The following is an 18,223-nucleotide window of genomic DNA, read 5'->3' as shown; positions in this document are numbered from 1 at the left end:
GTCACTGCCCTAAAAATGCCCCGTACTTTACCTATTCATCCTGCCCCCTTCCCCTGAGCCCCTGACAACCGTTGATGCTTTTAATGTCACCATAGTGTTTCTGTTCTTGACTGTTGTGTGCGGTGTCTTGTTTTTGTCTCAGTTGTTACTCCCAATGCTGAAAGAACTGTGGAGGGGCTTTCGGGAAACTCAGTGTATTACCTGTCATTCAGGAAGTGCTTCTCAAAGAAGCTTCTAGAGATGCAGGAGATTTTGAAGCCAGGCAGCTGTGATTTGAATCCCAGCCCCACCACTCACTGGCTGTCTTAGCAGTACTGTTCTACCCAGCTGTTGGAAAACACAATTTTTGCAAATCACCATCAGCGGTCTTTCTAGTTCCCAGTGACCTGAGTTGGGGTGAGTTAGGATTTTATTTGGGTGCATAGATACGAAGCCTGTGCCCCTGGGTAAAAGTGTCAACCCCTCCCTGGCTTCAGGGATCTCTGAAGTAGCAATAATAATTGCAAGTGGAAACACAGTAGTTTTAGCTCACATGTATTGATTGCCTACTAGGTAGCAGGTGCTGTGCCAGGCACACCACATGCATTGTCTCATTTGATCTTCACGGTTCCCCTTTCCGAATTGCTGGTCACAATCCACTCTTGGGCTGTAATATCAGTTTAGTGGGCCATGAGGAGCCTGGTGGTGCAGTGGTTAAGTGCTTGGCTGCTAACCAAACGGTCGGTGGCTTGAACCCACCAGCTGCTTCACAGGAGAAGGATGGGGCAGTCTGCTTCCATAAAGATTGCAGCCTTGGAAACCCTATGGGACAGTTCTACTCTGTCTTGTAGGGTTGCTGTGAGTAGGAATTGACTCAATGGCAATGGGTCATAGGCCATGACCAGCACTTAAAAAAATAAAATGGAATAGAGTAGAATAGCAAATATCAGACTAACGACAAACACAAAGGTTAAGTAGTACTTGGCAAAACTTTCTTTAAATCACAGGCGATCTGCGTGTGCATGTGTGACAGTATTATGAAGTAATGTAAAATGATTTTTTTGCTGTGGGTCGTGGTGCAAAAAGCTTGAGGCAGGTGATGTTTTTGCTCCTTCTTCACAGAGGAGGAAACTGAGGCTCAGGGAAGGTGGTGTGACTTGCCCAGGGTCACAAAGCTAGTGTGCAGCGTAAGGACTTGCCCCCTGGCTATCCATCTGAAATGAAAGAGGACTCATACCTCACACCATCCACAGAAACTAATTTGAAATGGACCAAAGCCTAAATATAAAACCAAAAATTATAAAGGTCACGGAAGAAAAAATAGGATCAACTCTAGAGGCCCTAATACATGGCATTAACAGGTTACAAACCATAACTAACAATACACAAACACCAGAAGATAAGCTAGATAGCTTGGATCTTCTAAAAATTAAACATTTATGTTCCACAAAAGACTTCACCAAAAGAGTAAAAAGAGAACCTACAGACTAGGAAAAAAAATTTGGCTATGAAAATCCTGACGAAGGCCTAATCTCTAAAATCTACAGGAAAATCCAATACCTCTACGACAAAAAGACAAGTAATCCAATTAAAAAATGGGCAAAGGATATGAACAGGCTCTTCATTAAAGAAGACATTCCAACAGCTAACATATACATGAGGAAATGCTGGTGAACACTAGCTATTAGAGAAATGCAGATCAAAACCACAATGAGAAACCATCTCACCCCAGCATTACTGGCACGAATCAAAAAAAAACAGAAAATAACAAATGATGGAGAGGCTGCGGGGAGATTGCAACTATTATGCACTGCTGGTGGGAATGCAAAATGCTACAACTATTTTGAAAAATGATATGGTGCTTCGTTAAAAAGCAAGAAATAGAAATACCATATGATCCAGCAATCCCACTCCTAGGAATATATCCTAGAGAAGTAAGAGCCATCACAGGAATAGACATATGCATACCTGTGTTCATTGCAGCATTGTTCACAATAGCAAAAAGATGAAAACAACCTAGATGCCTGTCATGGATTGAATTATGTCCCCCCAAAAATGTGTATATCAACTTGGTTAGGCTGTGATTCCCAGTATTGTATGGTTGTCCTCCATTTTGTGATTGTAATTTTATGTTGAGAGGATTAGGGTGCGATTGTAACATCACCCTCACTCAGGTCACCTCTCTGATCCCAGGTAAAGAGAGCTTCCCTGGGGTGTGGCCTGTACCACCTTTTATCTCTCAAGAGATAAAAGGGAAGGGAAGCAAACAGAGAGTTGGGGACCTCATACCACCAAGAAATCAGCCCCAGGAGCAGAGCGTGTCCTTTGGACCCAGGGTCACTGCACCTGAGAAGCTCCTCGACATGGGAAGATTGAGGACAAGGACCTTCCTCCAGAGCTGACAGAGAGAGAAAGTCTTCCTCTGGAGCTGATGCCTTGAATTGTAGGGAATTAAATTTCTCTTTGTTAAAGCCATCCACTTGTGATATTTCTGTTATAGCAGAACTAGAGGACTAAGACAATGCCTATCAACAGATGAATGGATAAACTTGCCAATTGCCAATCTGACACAAAGGGTCCTTGTCTTTTCTGGATTAAGAATACACGCGAAAGACAAACTTTATCTTCAGCAAGGTTTATTTTGCTTGAGTCAAGCAAAAGGAGTCAGCGGGGATCTAAGCCTCTCTAAAAGACTGACTTGAAAAGGGGAGCAAGGCTAGGGCTTACATGGGTTCGGTGGAGACAACAGAGTAATGAATATTTAGTGGGCTTCTTTCAAGGGGCAGATACTTCTCAGAATGGTGGTGCATGTTAATTAGGTTGCCCATGCATCTGGAATCCAAGATGGGACCCCCTGATAGTCAAGATGGAGTCCTCTCAGCAGCCCTTGGCATCACATTATGGGATATAGCGCAAGCACACTGATTTTTGGCACTACATCACCATCTTCGGAGGGCTAAGGAAGGTCAAAGAGCGGTCACACTTTGTTCTTCTGTGCATGCGGGAGCCTGTAAAGGGGGAGGGACTAGAAAAACACTAAGAAGGACATAGTAATTCACAGGTTGTTTTAGTCTTATCTCTTGGTGACAGGGTGTGGTTCTCGTTTACCCAACTTCCAGATAGTAATCTTTTAACAGCTCTTTTGTTCTGCCAGCACAGTTAACCTTATCTGTCTCAAAACTATGGTACATACACACAATAGAGTACTACAAGAATAAAGAACAGTGATGAATCTGTGAAGTGTCTCACAACATGGATGAATCTAGAGGGCATTATGCTGAGTGAAATAAGTCAATCTCAAAAGGACAAGTATTATATGAGATCACTACTATAAAAACTCATGAAAAGGTTTACACACAAAAAGAAACAACCTTTCATGGTTACAAAGCTGGAGGGGAGGGATAGGGATGGAAAAACACTAAATAGACAATAGGTAAGTGGTAACTTTGGTGGAGGGTAAGACAGTACTCGACACTGGGGAAGCCGGCACAACTCGTCCAAGGCAAGGTCGTGGAAGCTCCGTAGACACATCCAAACTCCCCGAGGGACCAAATTTCTGGGCCGAGGGCTGTGGGGACCATGGTCTCAGGGAACATCTAGGTCAATTTGGCATAACATAGTTTATAAAGAAAATGGACTTCCTACTTTGGTGAGTAGTGTCTGGGATTTTAAAAGCTTGTAAGCGGCCATCTAAGATACTCTACTGGTCTCACCCCATCTGGAGCAAGGGAAATAGAAGAAAACCAAAGACACAAGAGAAAGATTAGTTCAAAGGACTAAGGGGCAATAATACCACAGCATCCACCAGACTGAGTCCAACACACTAGCTGGTGCCCGGCTACTACCGCAGACTGCTCTGACAGGGATCATAGTAGAGGGTCCCAGACAGAGCTGGAGAAAAATGTAGAACAAAATTCTAACTCACAAAAAAAAAAAAGAGAGAGAGAGAGTGGAGAAAGCCTGAGAATATGGCCCCTGGATACCCTTTTAACTCAGTACTGAAGCCATTCCTGAGGCTCACCCTTCAGCCAAAGATTAGATAGGCCCATAAAACAAAATGAGATTAAATGGGCACACCAACCCAGGCACAAGGACGAGAAGCAGGAGAGGACAGGAAAGCTGATAATGGGGAACCCAAGGTCGAGAAGGGGAGAGTGTTGACATGTCATGGGGTTGGCAACCAATGTCACAAAAACAAAATGTGTGTTAATTGTTTAATGAGAAACTTGTTTGCTCTGTAAACCTTCATCTAAAGTACAATTTAAAGAAAAGAAAGAAACAACAACAACAAAAAGAAATTAAGACTTCTGGCCCAGATCTTCAAAAAAAAAAAAAGACTTTTCTTTTTGTGCACACGTCAAATGTGTTAAGTGAGGAAATGCTTCTCTATTTTGAGGCAAAGCAAGAAATTTTGATGGAAAGAATGTCAAGGAAATGAAGGAGTGGCTTTGGAAAATTGTGATAACATGTATCAAAATTAGGTGGCACAGTGGTTGAGAGTCTAATTCCTTTTGCTTTTTCCTTCTCTCTTTGGTGTGAAGAAAGACCCTTAATCACAGAGGCTTCCCAGATTCTCTGACATGAACTTTTTGCTTTTTTTTCTTTTTTAAGCAAACATGTATTGCCCATATGTCCCAGGCTCTTTTGTAAGTTAACCCATTTAATCCTTCTCCCATGAGGCCTATTTCTCAAGAGTTCCTTCACCTCCCTTTTTCTGGTTAATCACTGGCCATGAATGGACAAGCCTGTGGGTAGAGACCCTGGAGATCTGAATTAGGGCAAGGATTTCACCATTGAATTGTGTTTCTTGTCACTCAGCAGCCTTGCAATATGTGACGAGCGGCCCAGAGCAGCACAGGCCGCTGCCTTTGGGAAGTGTGCCCGCAGCCACCTCTCCTGGCCTCTGCCGTTGGTGGGGTGGGACCCCTCCTGGTCTTATTCAAGGCAGAGCCCTGAGGGGTTGATGAGGCCCTGGTACGGGGTCCGCTAGGCACTGAGATTCTCCCCTGAGTGGGGGTGTCCAAATCAGCATGTACACAGCAGAGAGAAACAGCCACACCTCAAGACCTCTTCTCTTCCTTTTTATCACCTGATACTGGTGTTGCTAAAAATAGGTACAGGCAGTCCCCAGGTTACAAGCAAGATCCGTTCCTACATGTGTCTTTAAGTCGAATTGGCAGGTAAGTCGCAGCGGGGGCATAGGGCGAGGCTGGAAGCCTCTGCAGTGATTTAAAAGCGAAGGTGACCCTGATGGAGAATTGTTGTGAGTAGGGGTTTTTTTATTTAGGGATTGGTTCAGTCGTTTCCAAGTGAGGGCAAACTTACATAACATTAAAGGGCACCTTGGAGTGTCCATAAATCAGAGGTCTGTAACCGGGAACTTACTGCAGCCTACAGGAAGGGAAGCCAGCTTTGCAGAAACCTTTCCTCCTGCCAGGATTTTCCAGCTGCAGGTGCCTCAAACAGCAGGTCCCTCCTGGTACATTTTGGGGCAGTTAGGTTTGCAGTAATGCATCTCCCATGATTCTGTAGGAGCACAGAGGAACTAGTGCATGACATGAGGATACTTGTACTTTAAGAATAATGTAAATTGCGTCTGTAAATGGTGTTGCACAAACCTGAGGTCATGAGAAAGCCCCCAGGGAGTCTGAAACAAGATTGCAGAGATGGGGGAAAGTTCTTACTGACTCAATTCAAGCAACTTCTTCAGATAAAGCTTAATTTTCCTAAGTATGAAATTAACTAGTTAAAAAAAAAAATAACACATATTCTATGTACAGTTGGAAAAATACTGAAAAGTAAAAAATATAAAAATCACTCATCATCCTGCTATCAGAAGGTAGCTTATGATAACATTTTGTTGCATTTCTAATATTGCTTAATGGTATTGTATATAAACATACATTATTTTGTACATTTTTAATTTTTAAAAATATTGTGGTAAAATAAGTATTTATAACATTTTAATTATACTGTACTTAATATTTACAATAAATATAATTTAATGTTATAATTTTTATAGGTTATATATAAATATAGACAATTTGCTCTTTAACCATTTTTAATCGTACAATTCGGTGGCATTAATGGCCGTCACAGTGTCGTGCAAGCATCACTACTACTTCTAAAATTTTTTCATCATCTGAAACAGAAACTCTGTACCTGTTAAGCAATAAGTCTCCATTCTGCCATCCCCCCAGCCACTGGTAACTTCTCATCTATTTTTTGTCTCTAGGCATTAACTTAGGAAACCCTGGTGGCGTAGAGGTTAAGTGCTATGGCTGCTAACCAAAGGGTCGGCAGTTCAAATCCAACAGGCGCTCCTTGGAAACTCTATGGGGCAGTTCTACTCTGTCCTGTAGGGCTGCTATGAGTCGGGATCGACTCGACGGCACTGGGATGCATTAACTTATTCTAGATATTTCACAGAACTGGGCTCATACAGCATTTGTCCTTTTTGTCTGCCTTACTTCACTCAGCATAATGTTTTCAAGGTTCACTCGTGTTGTACCATGCATCAGAGCTTTATTTCTCTTCATGGCTGAATAATATTCTGTTGTGTGAACATGGCACGTTTTGTTTATCCATTCCTCTGTTGATGGGCACTTGGAGGGTTTCCACCTTTTGGCTACTGTGAATCATGCTTCAGTGAGCATCGATGTAGAAGTATCTGTTTGAGTCCCTGTTTTCAACCTTTTTGGGTATATACCTAGGAGTGTAATTGCTGGGTCATATGGTAGTTCTAGGAGTCCATGGGTGGCACAAATGGTTGAGCGTTGGGCTACTAACCAAAAGGTTAATGGTTCAAAGCCGTCCAGAGGTGCCTCGGAAGAAAGGCCCAGCGGTCTGCTTCCACAAAGCCACAGCCATGAAAGCCCTATGGTGCAAAGTCTCAGAGAAGAAACTAGTCGACAGGGCTAATAGCTTACATGAGCCGTGGCTTCATCCACCCAGAGACCAGAAGAACTAGATGGTGCCCAGCTGCCACTACCGATCATTCTGATCAGGGCCATGAAAGATGGGAGAATGGGAGAAAATGAAGAACAGAACTCAAATTATTAAGAAGTCCAGACTTACTGGACCAGTTGAGACTAGAGACTATTGCCCTGAGATACTTTTTAAACCTTGAACTGAAATTATCCCCTGAGGTCACCTTTTGCCAAAATAATAGATTAGTGCATAAAATAAAGGATATTACCCGTGACTATGGTGCTCCATTAAAAAACCATCTATATGAGACCAAAAGGTCACCAATTTCTCTAAAGCAAAGAAGAGAAGATAAGGGGGGCAGGGAAAGTAGGGTACCGGAAATGGAACAACCAGAACAGAATTAAAGAGAATGTTGACACATTGTGAAAAATGTAACTAATGTCGCCAAACAATTTGCATAGAAATTGTTAAACGGGAACCTAATTTGCCGTGTAAACTTTCACTGAAAACACAATAAAATGCTGGTAAAACAACAACAACAAGAAAACCCTTATGGAGCACAGTTCTACTGACACACACATGGGGTTGACAGCAGTTGGAATAGAATAGACTAGAGCAGCAGCTGGCTTTGTTTTGTTTTTGTGGTAATTCTATGTTTCACTTTTTGAGGAGTCATCAAAATGTTTTCCACGGTGGCTGCACCATTTTACATTCCCACCAGCAATGGCCATGGGTTCCAATTTCTCCACATCTTTGCCAATACTTAATTTCTTTCTTTTTTTTTTATAGCCATCCGAGGGGTAAAATGGTATCTCATGTGGTAATATATGTAATTTTGAATTTCAGTGCTTTCATTTAATTGTATATGGTAAACACATCTCTGTCATTACAAATTCCTTCACGTTGGATTCCTTTGCAGCCTCATTTCAGTGGCTCCGTATTAGTCCATTAGATGACTGTGCAATGATTTATTCAACCAGTCCTTTATTACTGGCTATTTAGGGTGTTCTCCATTTTCCCTTGAGTAAATAATAAAGTGTTGTAAAACAATCTTTGTCTACATTTCTAAATTTATCTTAAAAAATCCATTGCTGTCAAGTCGATTCTGACTCATAGCGACCCTGTAGGGCAGGGTGGAACTGCCCCATAGGGTTTCCAAAGAGCGGCTGATAGATTCGAACTTCCCACCTTTTGGTTAGCAGTGCCTCTCTTTCTCTTTCTGTGTATGTATGTAGCCAAACTGCTTCCTATAAACCTTGTACTAGTTTATATTTACACAAGCTGAGTGTGAGAGTGTGCTTTTTATTGCAGTCTTGCCAGCACTGATGCCTATAATCATTGCTAATTTGATAAGTGAAAGGTGGTGTCTCCTTGAGTGTGGTAATTCTTTGTTTTAGGGCATCCTGCCCTACTTGCTGAAGGAAATGTGTCCATTTAATGGAGTTTTACTTCAGCTGGGAAACTTATTTCCTACAAATGCATGCCATCACCCAAGATTCTGGAACATTTAGGCTTGCAACAAACATTTGTTAAGGGCTTACTGGGTGCTAATGTCTGAGGCAGATTACCCAAGGGAACCTGCTGTGTCTGCCTGAAAAAGTCTCAGGACCAAGTGGGATAAAGGCAGGAGTGCTTGGAGGGTTACAGAGCTGATGCATGCTGGGATAAGGTAGCCGCACTCACAGCCCTGGAGGAAGAGCATCAATGCAGGAGGCATGTGTGCAGGCGGGGCGGCGCTTTGAGGGCTTGATACCAACTGGATCCAATTGTAGAAAGGATGCCGGGGGCTTTTTCATGGGGCATGCAATTGGATTTTGGCATAGAACATTAAGGAATATTGATGTCCTTGTATATCTTAAAAAAAAAAGTTTGGTTTGAGATAATTTAACTATAAATCTGCTTAGACTACAATGATTTCTTAAATGCTTCATTGGGGTTATAGTGTTTCTCGTAAAAAAAAAGCAAAAAGAAAATAAAAATTTATTATAAAGAAACAAATAACACTGCTTAAATCTTGCTGAGGAACCTTCCAGATATACTGCTACAAAGTTATACACAGGCATACATACAGATTTTTTTAATAAATGAAATAATCCTATTTATCTCAGAATCAACTGGACGGCAACAGGCATTTTATTTTTTTCCACTATCTATGTATATGTGGTGTGCTTTTTTCACACATCTTGAACATTATTCATGTCAATAAATACAGATTCACATCTTCCTTTTTAACGCCCAAAGAGTAATTCATTGCGTGTACGTCCCATAATGTATTTAGCCAGTCTCTAGTAGGTGGCTTTCCCAGCTTACTAACCATGTAGGGTCATTGATACCAAAACTGAAAAATTGCTAAGGATTTCACAACAGAACAATTTCATTTGTTTATTCACTTACTCATTACCTCATCTTATCCAAAAAGAGTGTAAAATTGCTCTTAAGAATCGTATGTACCACACAGCACAATAAACGTACAAGTGGCGATTAAAAAATCAGGATCAGGAGAAGGGGAGGCACCAGTGTAGTGACTGAGATTAGGGGGTAAAAGGGCTAGGTTGGTGGTCCCAGAGGCTCCGTTTTGGTCAGTCGGATTTGAATTTCTCATCTGATCTGTGCTCCCCAAGATAATTCCATTTAGAGCCCACACAACTTTTCTGGGGCCATGTTGGCTTCTGTTGTCTGCCTTTTCATCTTACTCTCATGCTTTCTTATCATTCTATGGGCTGTTTGGTATTTAAGAGATCGTCTTGGCATATGGATGTGTGTGTGTGTCTGTGTGCGTGTGGACAGAGATACTGAGAGAGAATCTCCTCTGGTAGTTATTTTTAAGTTCTGTACACTTAATTTTTTGCTTGGCAAATGCGAAACTTATGTGGCTGTCTGTTACTATATGATCACGTCCTCCTTGTATATACAAGAGTGGGGTCAAGCATAGCAGTGATTGTGAGGATGGGGCAGGACCAGGCAGTGTTTCATTCTGTTGTACAGAGGGTCGCTATAAGTTGGAATCGACTCAGCGGCACATAATAAACAACAACAAAAATATACCGATCCATTTCATAGTAACTAATTAAGAACCCTTCTCATCTTTTCAAATGCAGATTTAGTTTAGATAAATACGGAGGGATTAATATTTTAGGAGGTAATTAGAGCTGGAAGGAGCCCTGGTGGCACAGTGGGTAAGTGCTGGGCTGCTAACCAAAAGGTTGGTGGTTTGAACCCAGCAGCTGCTCGGTGGGAGAGAGATGTGGCAGTCTGCTTCTGTAAAGATTACAGCCTTGGAAACTCAGTGGGGCAGTCCTTCTCTGACCTATAGGGTCGCTTTGAGTCGGAATCCACTCTATGGCAGTGGGTTAATTAGAGCTGGCATTTGTGGTGGCGGGGGGGAAGCTGAGGGAGGTCCTTATGAATCCAGACAGTTTGGTATTGTCAACTGGGTGCTGTGTCCAATAGTGTAAGGGCAGATGCCTTAAATCTGCTTTGTTAATCTAGAATCCTAACTGAAAGTTTGAGACTTCCCTGCTTTATATCAGTCATGATGCCGCATTTCCACAGATATGTAGCTTTGAAATATTCATCACCGTTTATAAACTTATAAAATTGAATAGAAGGTGAATTGAGAGCGCAGGTTTCCGCCCTCAGCAGCCTGGTGGGCTCTCATTTCTGTGTCCACAGCGCCCTCGTGTGGAAAATGCGTCCAGCACTACATCGCCAGGTCATGCCCCATCAAAGGTCACATCCCTCCATGGGGTGAGCCTGGTGCTATGGTTGTCCTGTGGTTTTAGTGTTCGAACCAAACCAAGACCAAATCCATTGCGGTCAAGTGGATTCCGACTCATAGTGAGGTCATGCCCCATCAAAGGTCACATCCCTCCATGGGGTGAGCCTGGTGCTAGGGTTGTCCTGTGGTTTTAGTGTTCGAACCAAACCAAGACCAAATCCATTGCGGTCAAGTGGATTCCAACTCATAGTGAGCCTATAGGGAAGAATATAACTACCACATAGGGTTAATTGTTTGGACAGTGCTTGTAATAAATCCTGGCCAAAAAAACCAAAAACCAAAACCATTGCCATCGAGTTGATTCTGACTCATAGTGACTCTACAGGACAGAGTAGAGCTGCCCCATAGAGTTTCTGGGAAGCGCCTGGTGGATTCGAACTGCCAACCATTTGGTTAGCAGCCGTAGCACTTAACTACCATGCCACCATCCTCACTAGGATATGATATTTCCATTTGTTACACGCTGTGTCCTCGATTTTTACAAGGGTTACATAGTTCAAGTTCATTGGTCAACTGGTTGTTTGGAACGTGAACTTTATTTCCACACAGATTATTGTTGTTGTTGTTCGGTGCCGTGGAGTCGATTTTCAACTCGTAGGAACCCGTGTGACAAAATAGAACTGTTGTATCGGGTTTTCTAGGCTGCAGTCTTTACGAGAGTAGACTGCCAGGTCATTTTCCTGCACCGCTGGGCGGGTCTGAACCTCTGACATCAGGGTTAGCAGCGAGTCTTCAACTGAGTCTTCAACCATTGCCCGTACAGAAAAGGTTTGGCAAGTGATGGCTGGGCCCCCAGGGCATCCACGGAGACCTCCTCACCTGTGGAATTCCAACTTTAAAAATCAACAGATCTCAGCAGAGACAGGCATAGGCACCTACAAGGTAAAGAATGACAAACGGCTTTCTTATTAGCGAGACCTGTGACTTTAAAAAGCTCTACGTGACCCCTCTCTTTTATATCATTTCATATTTTATATCATATGATAGTAATTATAATAATCGTAGTAATATTACATAGAATCTACATATGAAGGTTATGCAGATTATATGTAATATAATAGTAGTCATAGCAATTTTAGTAACTACATTACATATGATCTACATAACCTCTGTATAGGACAGGGTAGAACTGCCCCATAGGGTTTCCAAGGAGCGGCTGGTGGACATGAACTGCCAAACTGCCGACCGTTTGGTTAGCAGCCCTAGCTCTTAACCACTGTGCCACCAGGGCTCCATATATACATATATACATAACAATATATGGTTACAAGCTGGGTGGTTAAAAGCCCTGCCTTCAGATTCAAAAAGGTTTTCAAAAATAGTTACCCTACATCCTCCTGGTGTGACCCAGGAACTTTTCGTAATCTTTCTCTAGGCCTCCATTTCTTCATCTTAGATGGGGTCACGGTAGTACCTATGTCAAACTTGTGAGGACTGATTGAACCACTGAGGCAAACATTGGCAGTGCTCTTTGTTGGAGGGTGGGAAAGAGTGGCCCATGCAATACCGGGACCCCCGTGGCCGGCAGTCTCTGTGTGGAGGGAGACGTGTTGACCGTGTGAACGTTATAACTGACTTCCCTTGAGTGACATCTTGCTCATCAAAGAGCTCTCAGACTTTAATTTGGCTCCCATTGTGGCTTAGCTATAAGGAAGGGGCAGCTTGTCCTGTAAACTGCATTCCTCATTGTATATCAATAAAGTGGCCATCTAGTTAATTTATTAGTTAATTTACTGAGTTTATTTACAATCCTCATGGCAAACTACCTCTGTTGAGAAGATCAATCCATGTTGTGCTGACAGAATCGAGCTTCTGAGAAGTGGACCCGGGCTCACCAGCATGCTGCCTCCCTCTGGGTCCTGTGGGGGGATACTTCTTGGCATCTTCTTGTGCCACTTTCTTCTGCTAGTTCCATAGTTAGTATCAGTTAAGGAATAAAAAGCTGTAAAGATGAATGAAGTCTTAACTCAAGAGGAAAATTTGTTTTCTCCTAGGATACCTGGGATGAACTCCTAATTGGCAATGTGGAACTGAAAAAGGTCATGGCTTGCTCCAGGTAAGGAATCTTTCCAGGCGCACAACCTCTGGGTGCAGGGTGCCCGTTAAACCCACTGCCATTGAGTGAGATTCCAACTCATAGCCCTTTGGCTCTTAGCGAAGAACCAGTGCCTCAGCCTTGGTTATTATTTGACAGGTGCATTTTGACCACTGTGGACCCAGACACTGGAGTCAGAGACCGGAAGGAGCCCCTGGAAACCCTGAAGAGGTAAAACACCGAGTGTCCAGCGTGTTTTCAGTGGTATCCCCGTCCTGGAACCACCTGTGGGTTTAGTGCTGTCTCTGAGCCTGGGTTTTAAGTGGATATGATCTTTCTGTCTGGGAATGTCTTCCACTCTGCCTTCCTGTTGGTTTGTGTTTCTCAGTTAATATAGAAGGGTCCTTGTTGCTTCCTCTTCCTGGGTGGACCTTCCGGTACTTTTCACAATGGTCTAATGATATAATACCATGTTTCAAAATCCTAATATCTCCATATCAATTTTTAATAACATTTTTGTGTGCATTTCCAAATTAAGACCTCAAATACTTAATTTTATTGCCAGCTCGCATTTCTTTATTAGAACCAATATCAAGTAATAGGAGAGTAATTGAATAATATATGTAACATATACAATATATGGAAACCCTGGTGGTATAGTGGTTAATTGCTACAGCTACTAGCCAAAAGGTCGACAGTTCAAATCCACCAGGCGCTCCTTGGAAAGTCTATGGGGCCGTTCTACCCTGTCCTCCAGGGTCGCCATGAGTCAGACCCGACTCGACGGCAACGGGTTTGGTTTTTTTGGTTTACACAATATATATTGTAGATATAATATTATTAGTTGTATAACGAAGTATTAGGAAAAAGCCAAATGTAGTGAGTCATTAGAGGTTGTTTGTGCAGAAGCTCCTTTTATGCCAGGGTTTTTGTTTAGTTTTGTTATTTAAAGAATTTCCGCTGAGATTTTAGTTTCCAGCGCAGACGTATTTTTATGCTTAAGTTACTGCTTTGCCCACAGTATTCTGTTTGCTCCTCTTTCTGCTGTTTTGTTGTTTGCTTATTGCCAACAGGTGTAGCTTAGAGAAGAGTCCTTCAGGGTTATTTCTTAAGCCCTTCAGATTTATAATTCTATTTGGATTTTTGGTTTTTAAGATGCAGTGATGTTACTCAATTTTTTTTTTCAGACAAGCATGTTTAAAAAAAAAAATAACTTCAGCAATAGTTCAGATCCACATGCCAACTGTATCATTGTCTGAATTTTTGTCCACCAAAGCACGCCAGCTCTGGGCTTATATCCTTGGAGGGGAACTGGCATCACAGGGTTTCAGTGCCTTAGAGTGAGCGTTTGGAGAGGTCAAGGCATTTCCACGTTGAGATTCCACAAGCATTTAGTTCAATGAATTATGAAGTTGAAGGTACACACGTCAACAAAATATGTATTTTAAGTAACACATATACATAAATTATTAATCGTAAGTAATGCATATACATTTTTTCGGATTGGCTTCAAACTGAAGCCATGGAAAAACTGTTTAGACTCTTAGGGTCCTTCTAGAAAAGCCAGGGTTATTTGCAGTTTGACTTCTCTGTCCCATAGACTTCTCTGTCAGCGTTTTAGAAGAACCTTGCTGCTTATTTATGAAGAACCTGGGCACGGAAGACGTGAGTCCTATTAAGAGAGCACTAATCAATTTCCTTTTTGCACCTGACAATGAATTTTTGCTTCTCTCAGCTACCGCCTGTGTGATCCCTCCGAGAGGCACATATACAAGTCGTCCCCACTTTTTGGGATCTATTATTTGGTGGAAAAATGTGGAAGCCTGAGAGTTGGTGACCCCGTGTATCGGATGGTGCAGTGACGAATCCACTGAGGTGACAGGGCAAAAGGTCAGCTCTGCTTCTGGTGTCCAGTGTTGTGACAGGCGCTGGCACGTTTGCTCGTGTTGAGCCGTTTTTATGTTTTGCTGCTTTAACACTTAGGGGAATAAGCAGCTTATATTTGGAGTTGGAGAATGCTCCTTTTTTCTATTTCTCTCAGAAACCGGGGTGACTCTGCCCCAACCTTGCCCCACCTCACGTTCCCATTTGATTTTAAAATGCCGGTGCCGAATCCCAGCAGAAACACGGGCTCCCAGTTCATTAAGGGATATCTTTGAAAAGAAACTTGGGAGACATGTTAAATCAAACGTGTTTTATTAACTATATATTTCTAAATGTAATTTAAAGTTAGAAAAAAAAATCAATGCATCTAGGTAAAAAAAAAAAAAAAAAATCCTGAGGTAGAAAATGTTTTCACACTGATTTCATTGGGCCAGATTAAACCCTCGCTCCTGGCATAATGCCTAATCCTAAATTATGGAAAGACCTCTAATTGAAGTTTTTAAGTAATCGTTTTCATAAAATCCAGAACCCAGTTCTTAAAGTCACCATATCTCTAAAGTTCTTGACCATCCTTCTGTCTAATTCTGGCCTGATGGTCTCACCTGTGGTGACCTGCCCTTCCAGCCTGGACACCCGCCATCTCCATGATCAAGGACAATGTAGGATGGTGGGTAAGACTAGTCTACATCTAGTGCTGGACAGATTCAGGTTCATAATCTTGGCAACTCCGTCTCTGAATTTGAGTTACTTAACCTTGCTAAGTCTCAGTATCCTTCTCTGTAACGTGGGAAGAATAACGTTGTTGTCGTTAGGTGCCATTTAGTCGATTCCGACTGAGAGCGACCGCATGGGACAGAGTGGAACTGTAACCTATAAGACATTTGTCTTGATAGTCATAATAAACACCTGTGTTACTGGCTTACGTGTGGACTGTACTTTCTGTCCCTATTTTAATGTGAACGTTCCCTATTTACAAATAAAAAGTTTACCATATAACAGTATATGCTTCAACTGGTAGGCAGCAGCATCCAGTCTCATGTACTGTGCTTCTCTTGAGTATTGTAGTATTATTTCTCTGTTTAATTTTCTTTCAAAAATATTACCGTGAAGTGCATCATGGCTCCCAGACGCAGCAAAACCAGTGCTAGGAATAGCAGCAGCAAGCGGCAAAGGAGAAGTGTCAATTTGGAGTGATACGAAAGGTTATTAAACAACACAAAGGCGGAAAGCCAGTGAAAGCTATTGCTCTCCATTTAGGCACGTTTGTGCACCATCCAAATTACATAACATCCTATTTTCAAACATAACTTTTGATGACCTCTTAACATTGATTGTATTAATGTATGACCCTTAAAAATATTTTTATAGTATTTGATACTTAGACTATATTCAGTTTTACTTTAAATGATATTGTAGTGTATATCTTTGTATGCAAAACATTTTAAAATTTAGGATTTTTCCATAAGTTAGATTCCTAGAAGTGGGACTGTTGACCCATGGGGTACACGCATATTTTTGAGCATCTTGACCAAATGCTTTCAAAAGGCTGTTCCACTTTGTACCCCCACAGTCATGTAAGAAAGATCTCTTACTCTGGACACTCACCAGAACTGGGTGGATGACTCAATCTTAACAGGCTGTTTTTTTGCATTAAGGAATTTGGGGTGGGGACAGTGATGGTTCCGTGATGGAATTCTCCCTTCTATGTGGAGACTGGGGTTGTGTTCCTAGCCAGTGAACCTCGTGCACAACCACCAGCTGTGTGTCATTAGAGGCTCGCAGGACGCTATGATGCTAAATAGGCTTCAACAGAGCTTCCAGACTAAGACTAGGAATAAAGTCCTGGCACTCTACTTCCAAAAAATCAGCCAATGAAAACCCTATGGGTTACGACGGTCAGCTCTCATTGTGCATGGTGTTGCCACCATGGTGGAAGCTAACAACAACAACAACAATAATTTGGGGCAGGACAAAGTTTGTATCTCCTCCATTTTAACCTCAATAATGACTGTCTTGTGGATTTTTTAATTATTTATGGACAGGGAAGATAAACAACCAAATAATCAGAGATTCTTATTATTTATTCAGGTTACAGCATCCACAAGACCTGGATCAGGATTATAGCCCACGGCCATGGCAACATCTCAGCGAATCTCTAGGACCCAGCCCTTGACCATCTTTAAACTGAAAATGATTCTCTATTTTTAACTTTTTGGTGTTTTATATGCTTCAAGGTAATGGAAGGCAAGCATTAGAGGTGATTTGGAAATATAAAGATACACATTTTTGAGGTAACACAGAAAAAAAGAAAAAACACAGAAGTCTTAAATAAATAAAATAATGCATAAAATGATTTTGAATGTTACTCTGGGTATTACACTTCTCCAATACCAGACTTTAATATTCTCGAGGAAAGAAAGTTAACAAATCAGCTAAAAAACTGCAAAATAAAAAACAAAAAAGTGTACACTTTATTTTCGACCGTTCCATGTTTTTTAAGAAATGGGAAATAACAGGTCATCGTTTTCTATCCTGTCTTTACATGTCAACACACTCATAAATTCCCATCAGTTGGCCTTTACATGGCTACTGAGCCTTCCCTGGGTGGTGCAAATAGTTTTCGCTCTACTACTAATGGAAGGGTTGGTGGTTCAAATCCACCCATAGGCCCCTCAGAAGAAACACCTGTTGCTCTAGTCTGTAAAATTACAGCCATTGAAAACTCTGTGAGCACAGTTTTACTCTGACACACACGGGATTGCCATGAGTTGGAGCAGACACGATCGCAACAGGTACACAAAGCTATAGAGTCCTGGTGGTCTTTCATGTGGGTTTTTTGCCTACTATTATGGAATAAGGGTTCCTCTTGATTATACAAATTATTTTATAGACTCTTTTAATACTCAGTTTCAACTTTTCCAAGCCGTATGAAAGTCAATTGTGTCTAACTGCCAGACACACCACCTGGAATTGTAAGTAGGATAAAGAGGACAATGGAATTTAAAAGAGAATGGAATGTTGAGGGTAAGGCCTGGGAGGAATAGAACATGAACCTAATTTTATAGGTGCAAATTTTTTTTTTTTTTTTTGGTAACAAAGAGAAACAAACTACTTCAGTATGACCAACCAGCAATGTTGTTGCATGCAGCTGAGTTGAATTCTAACCCATAGTGACCCTATGGGGCAGAGCAGAACTTGCCCATAAGTGGAGTCGACTGCCACATCTTTCTCCTGCAGAGCGGCCGGTGGGTTCAAACTCCCAGCCTTTCTGGTTAGCAGCTGAGGGCTTAACCATTGCATCACCAGGGCTCCCTAACCAACAATACTCACTGAAATAATACACGAATGAATTAACCTACTTATGATTTTGTGGTTGCTTTATTATTAATAAACGTGAATCTCAATTCTACTTTTTCTTTGGTATTTATGAGTCTGCTTCCAGTGTTTTTCTCATTTTATATTAGAATTTCAGTCACTGTCACTTTTCTTTGTATTTTCTGATTACCTAGCATAGAACTTCCCTCCAGAGATGAAATCTGGCTCTGTAAACATTACCTCCTGTGGCTATTGGGGGGGTGGGCAGGAAGGGTCATGAATTTCGGTCACACAGCTCTGGG

At 41.8% G+C, this 18,223-nt stretch overlaps 1 protein-coding gene across 2 annotated transcripts in view; it reads left to right on the top strand.

Moving 5' to 3' along the window:
* Nucleotides 1-18,015, top strand: part of MTARC2 (mitochondrial amidoxime reducing component 2) — a 44,527-nt gene extending 26,512 nt beyond the window's left edge. The window contains exons 5-8 of one of the 2 annotated variants that reach the window (XM_064276888.1): nucleotides 12,682-12,743; nucleotides 12,882-12,953; nucleotides 14,458-14,612; nucleotides 16,695-18,015. In XM_064276888.1, the coding sequence (XP_064132958.1) occupies nucleotides 12,682-12,743; nucleotides 12,882-12,953; nucleotides 14,458-14,584 (261 nt within the window). In that variant the 3' untranslated portion in view covers nucleotides 14,585-14,612; nucleotides 16,695-18,015. The remainder of the gene's footprint in view (nucleotides 1-12,681; nucleotides 12,744-12,881; nucleotides 12,954-14,457; nucleotides 14,613-16,694) is intronic. The other variant, XM_064276889.1, reaches the window with a different exon arrangement.
* The last annotated feature ends 208 nt before the right edge of the window (nucleotides 18,016-18,223 follow it).

The sequence above is a fragment of the Loxodonta africana genome, chromosome 25 (genome assembly GCF_030014295.1).
Source record: "Loxodonta africana isolate mLoxAfr1 chromosome 25, mLoxAfr1.hap2, whole genome shotgun sequence".
NCBI classification, from domain to species: Eukaryota; Metazoa; Chordata; class Mammalia; order Proboscidea; family Elephantidae; genus Loxodonta; species Loxodonta africana.
This window is presented reverse-complemented; position numbering and strand designations above follow the sequence as displayed.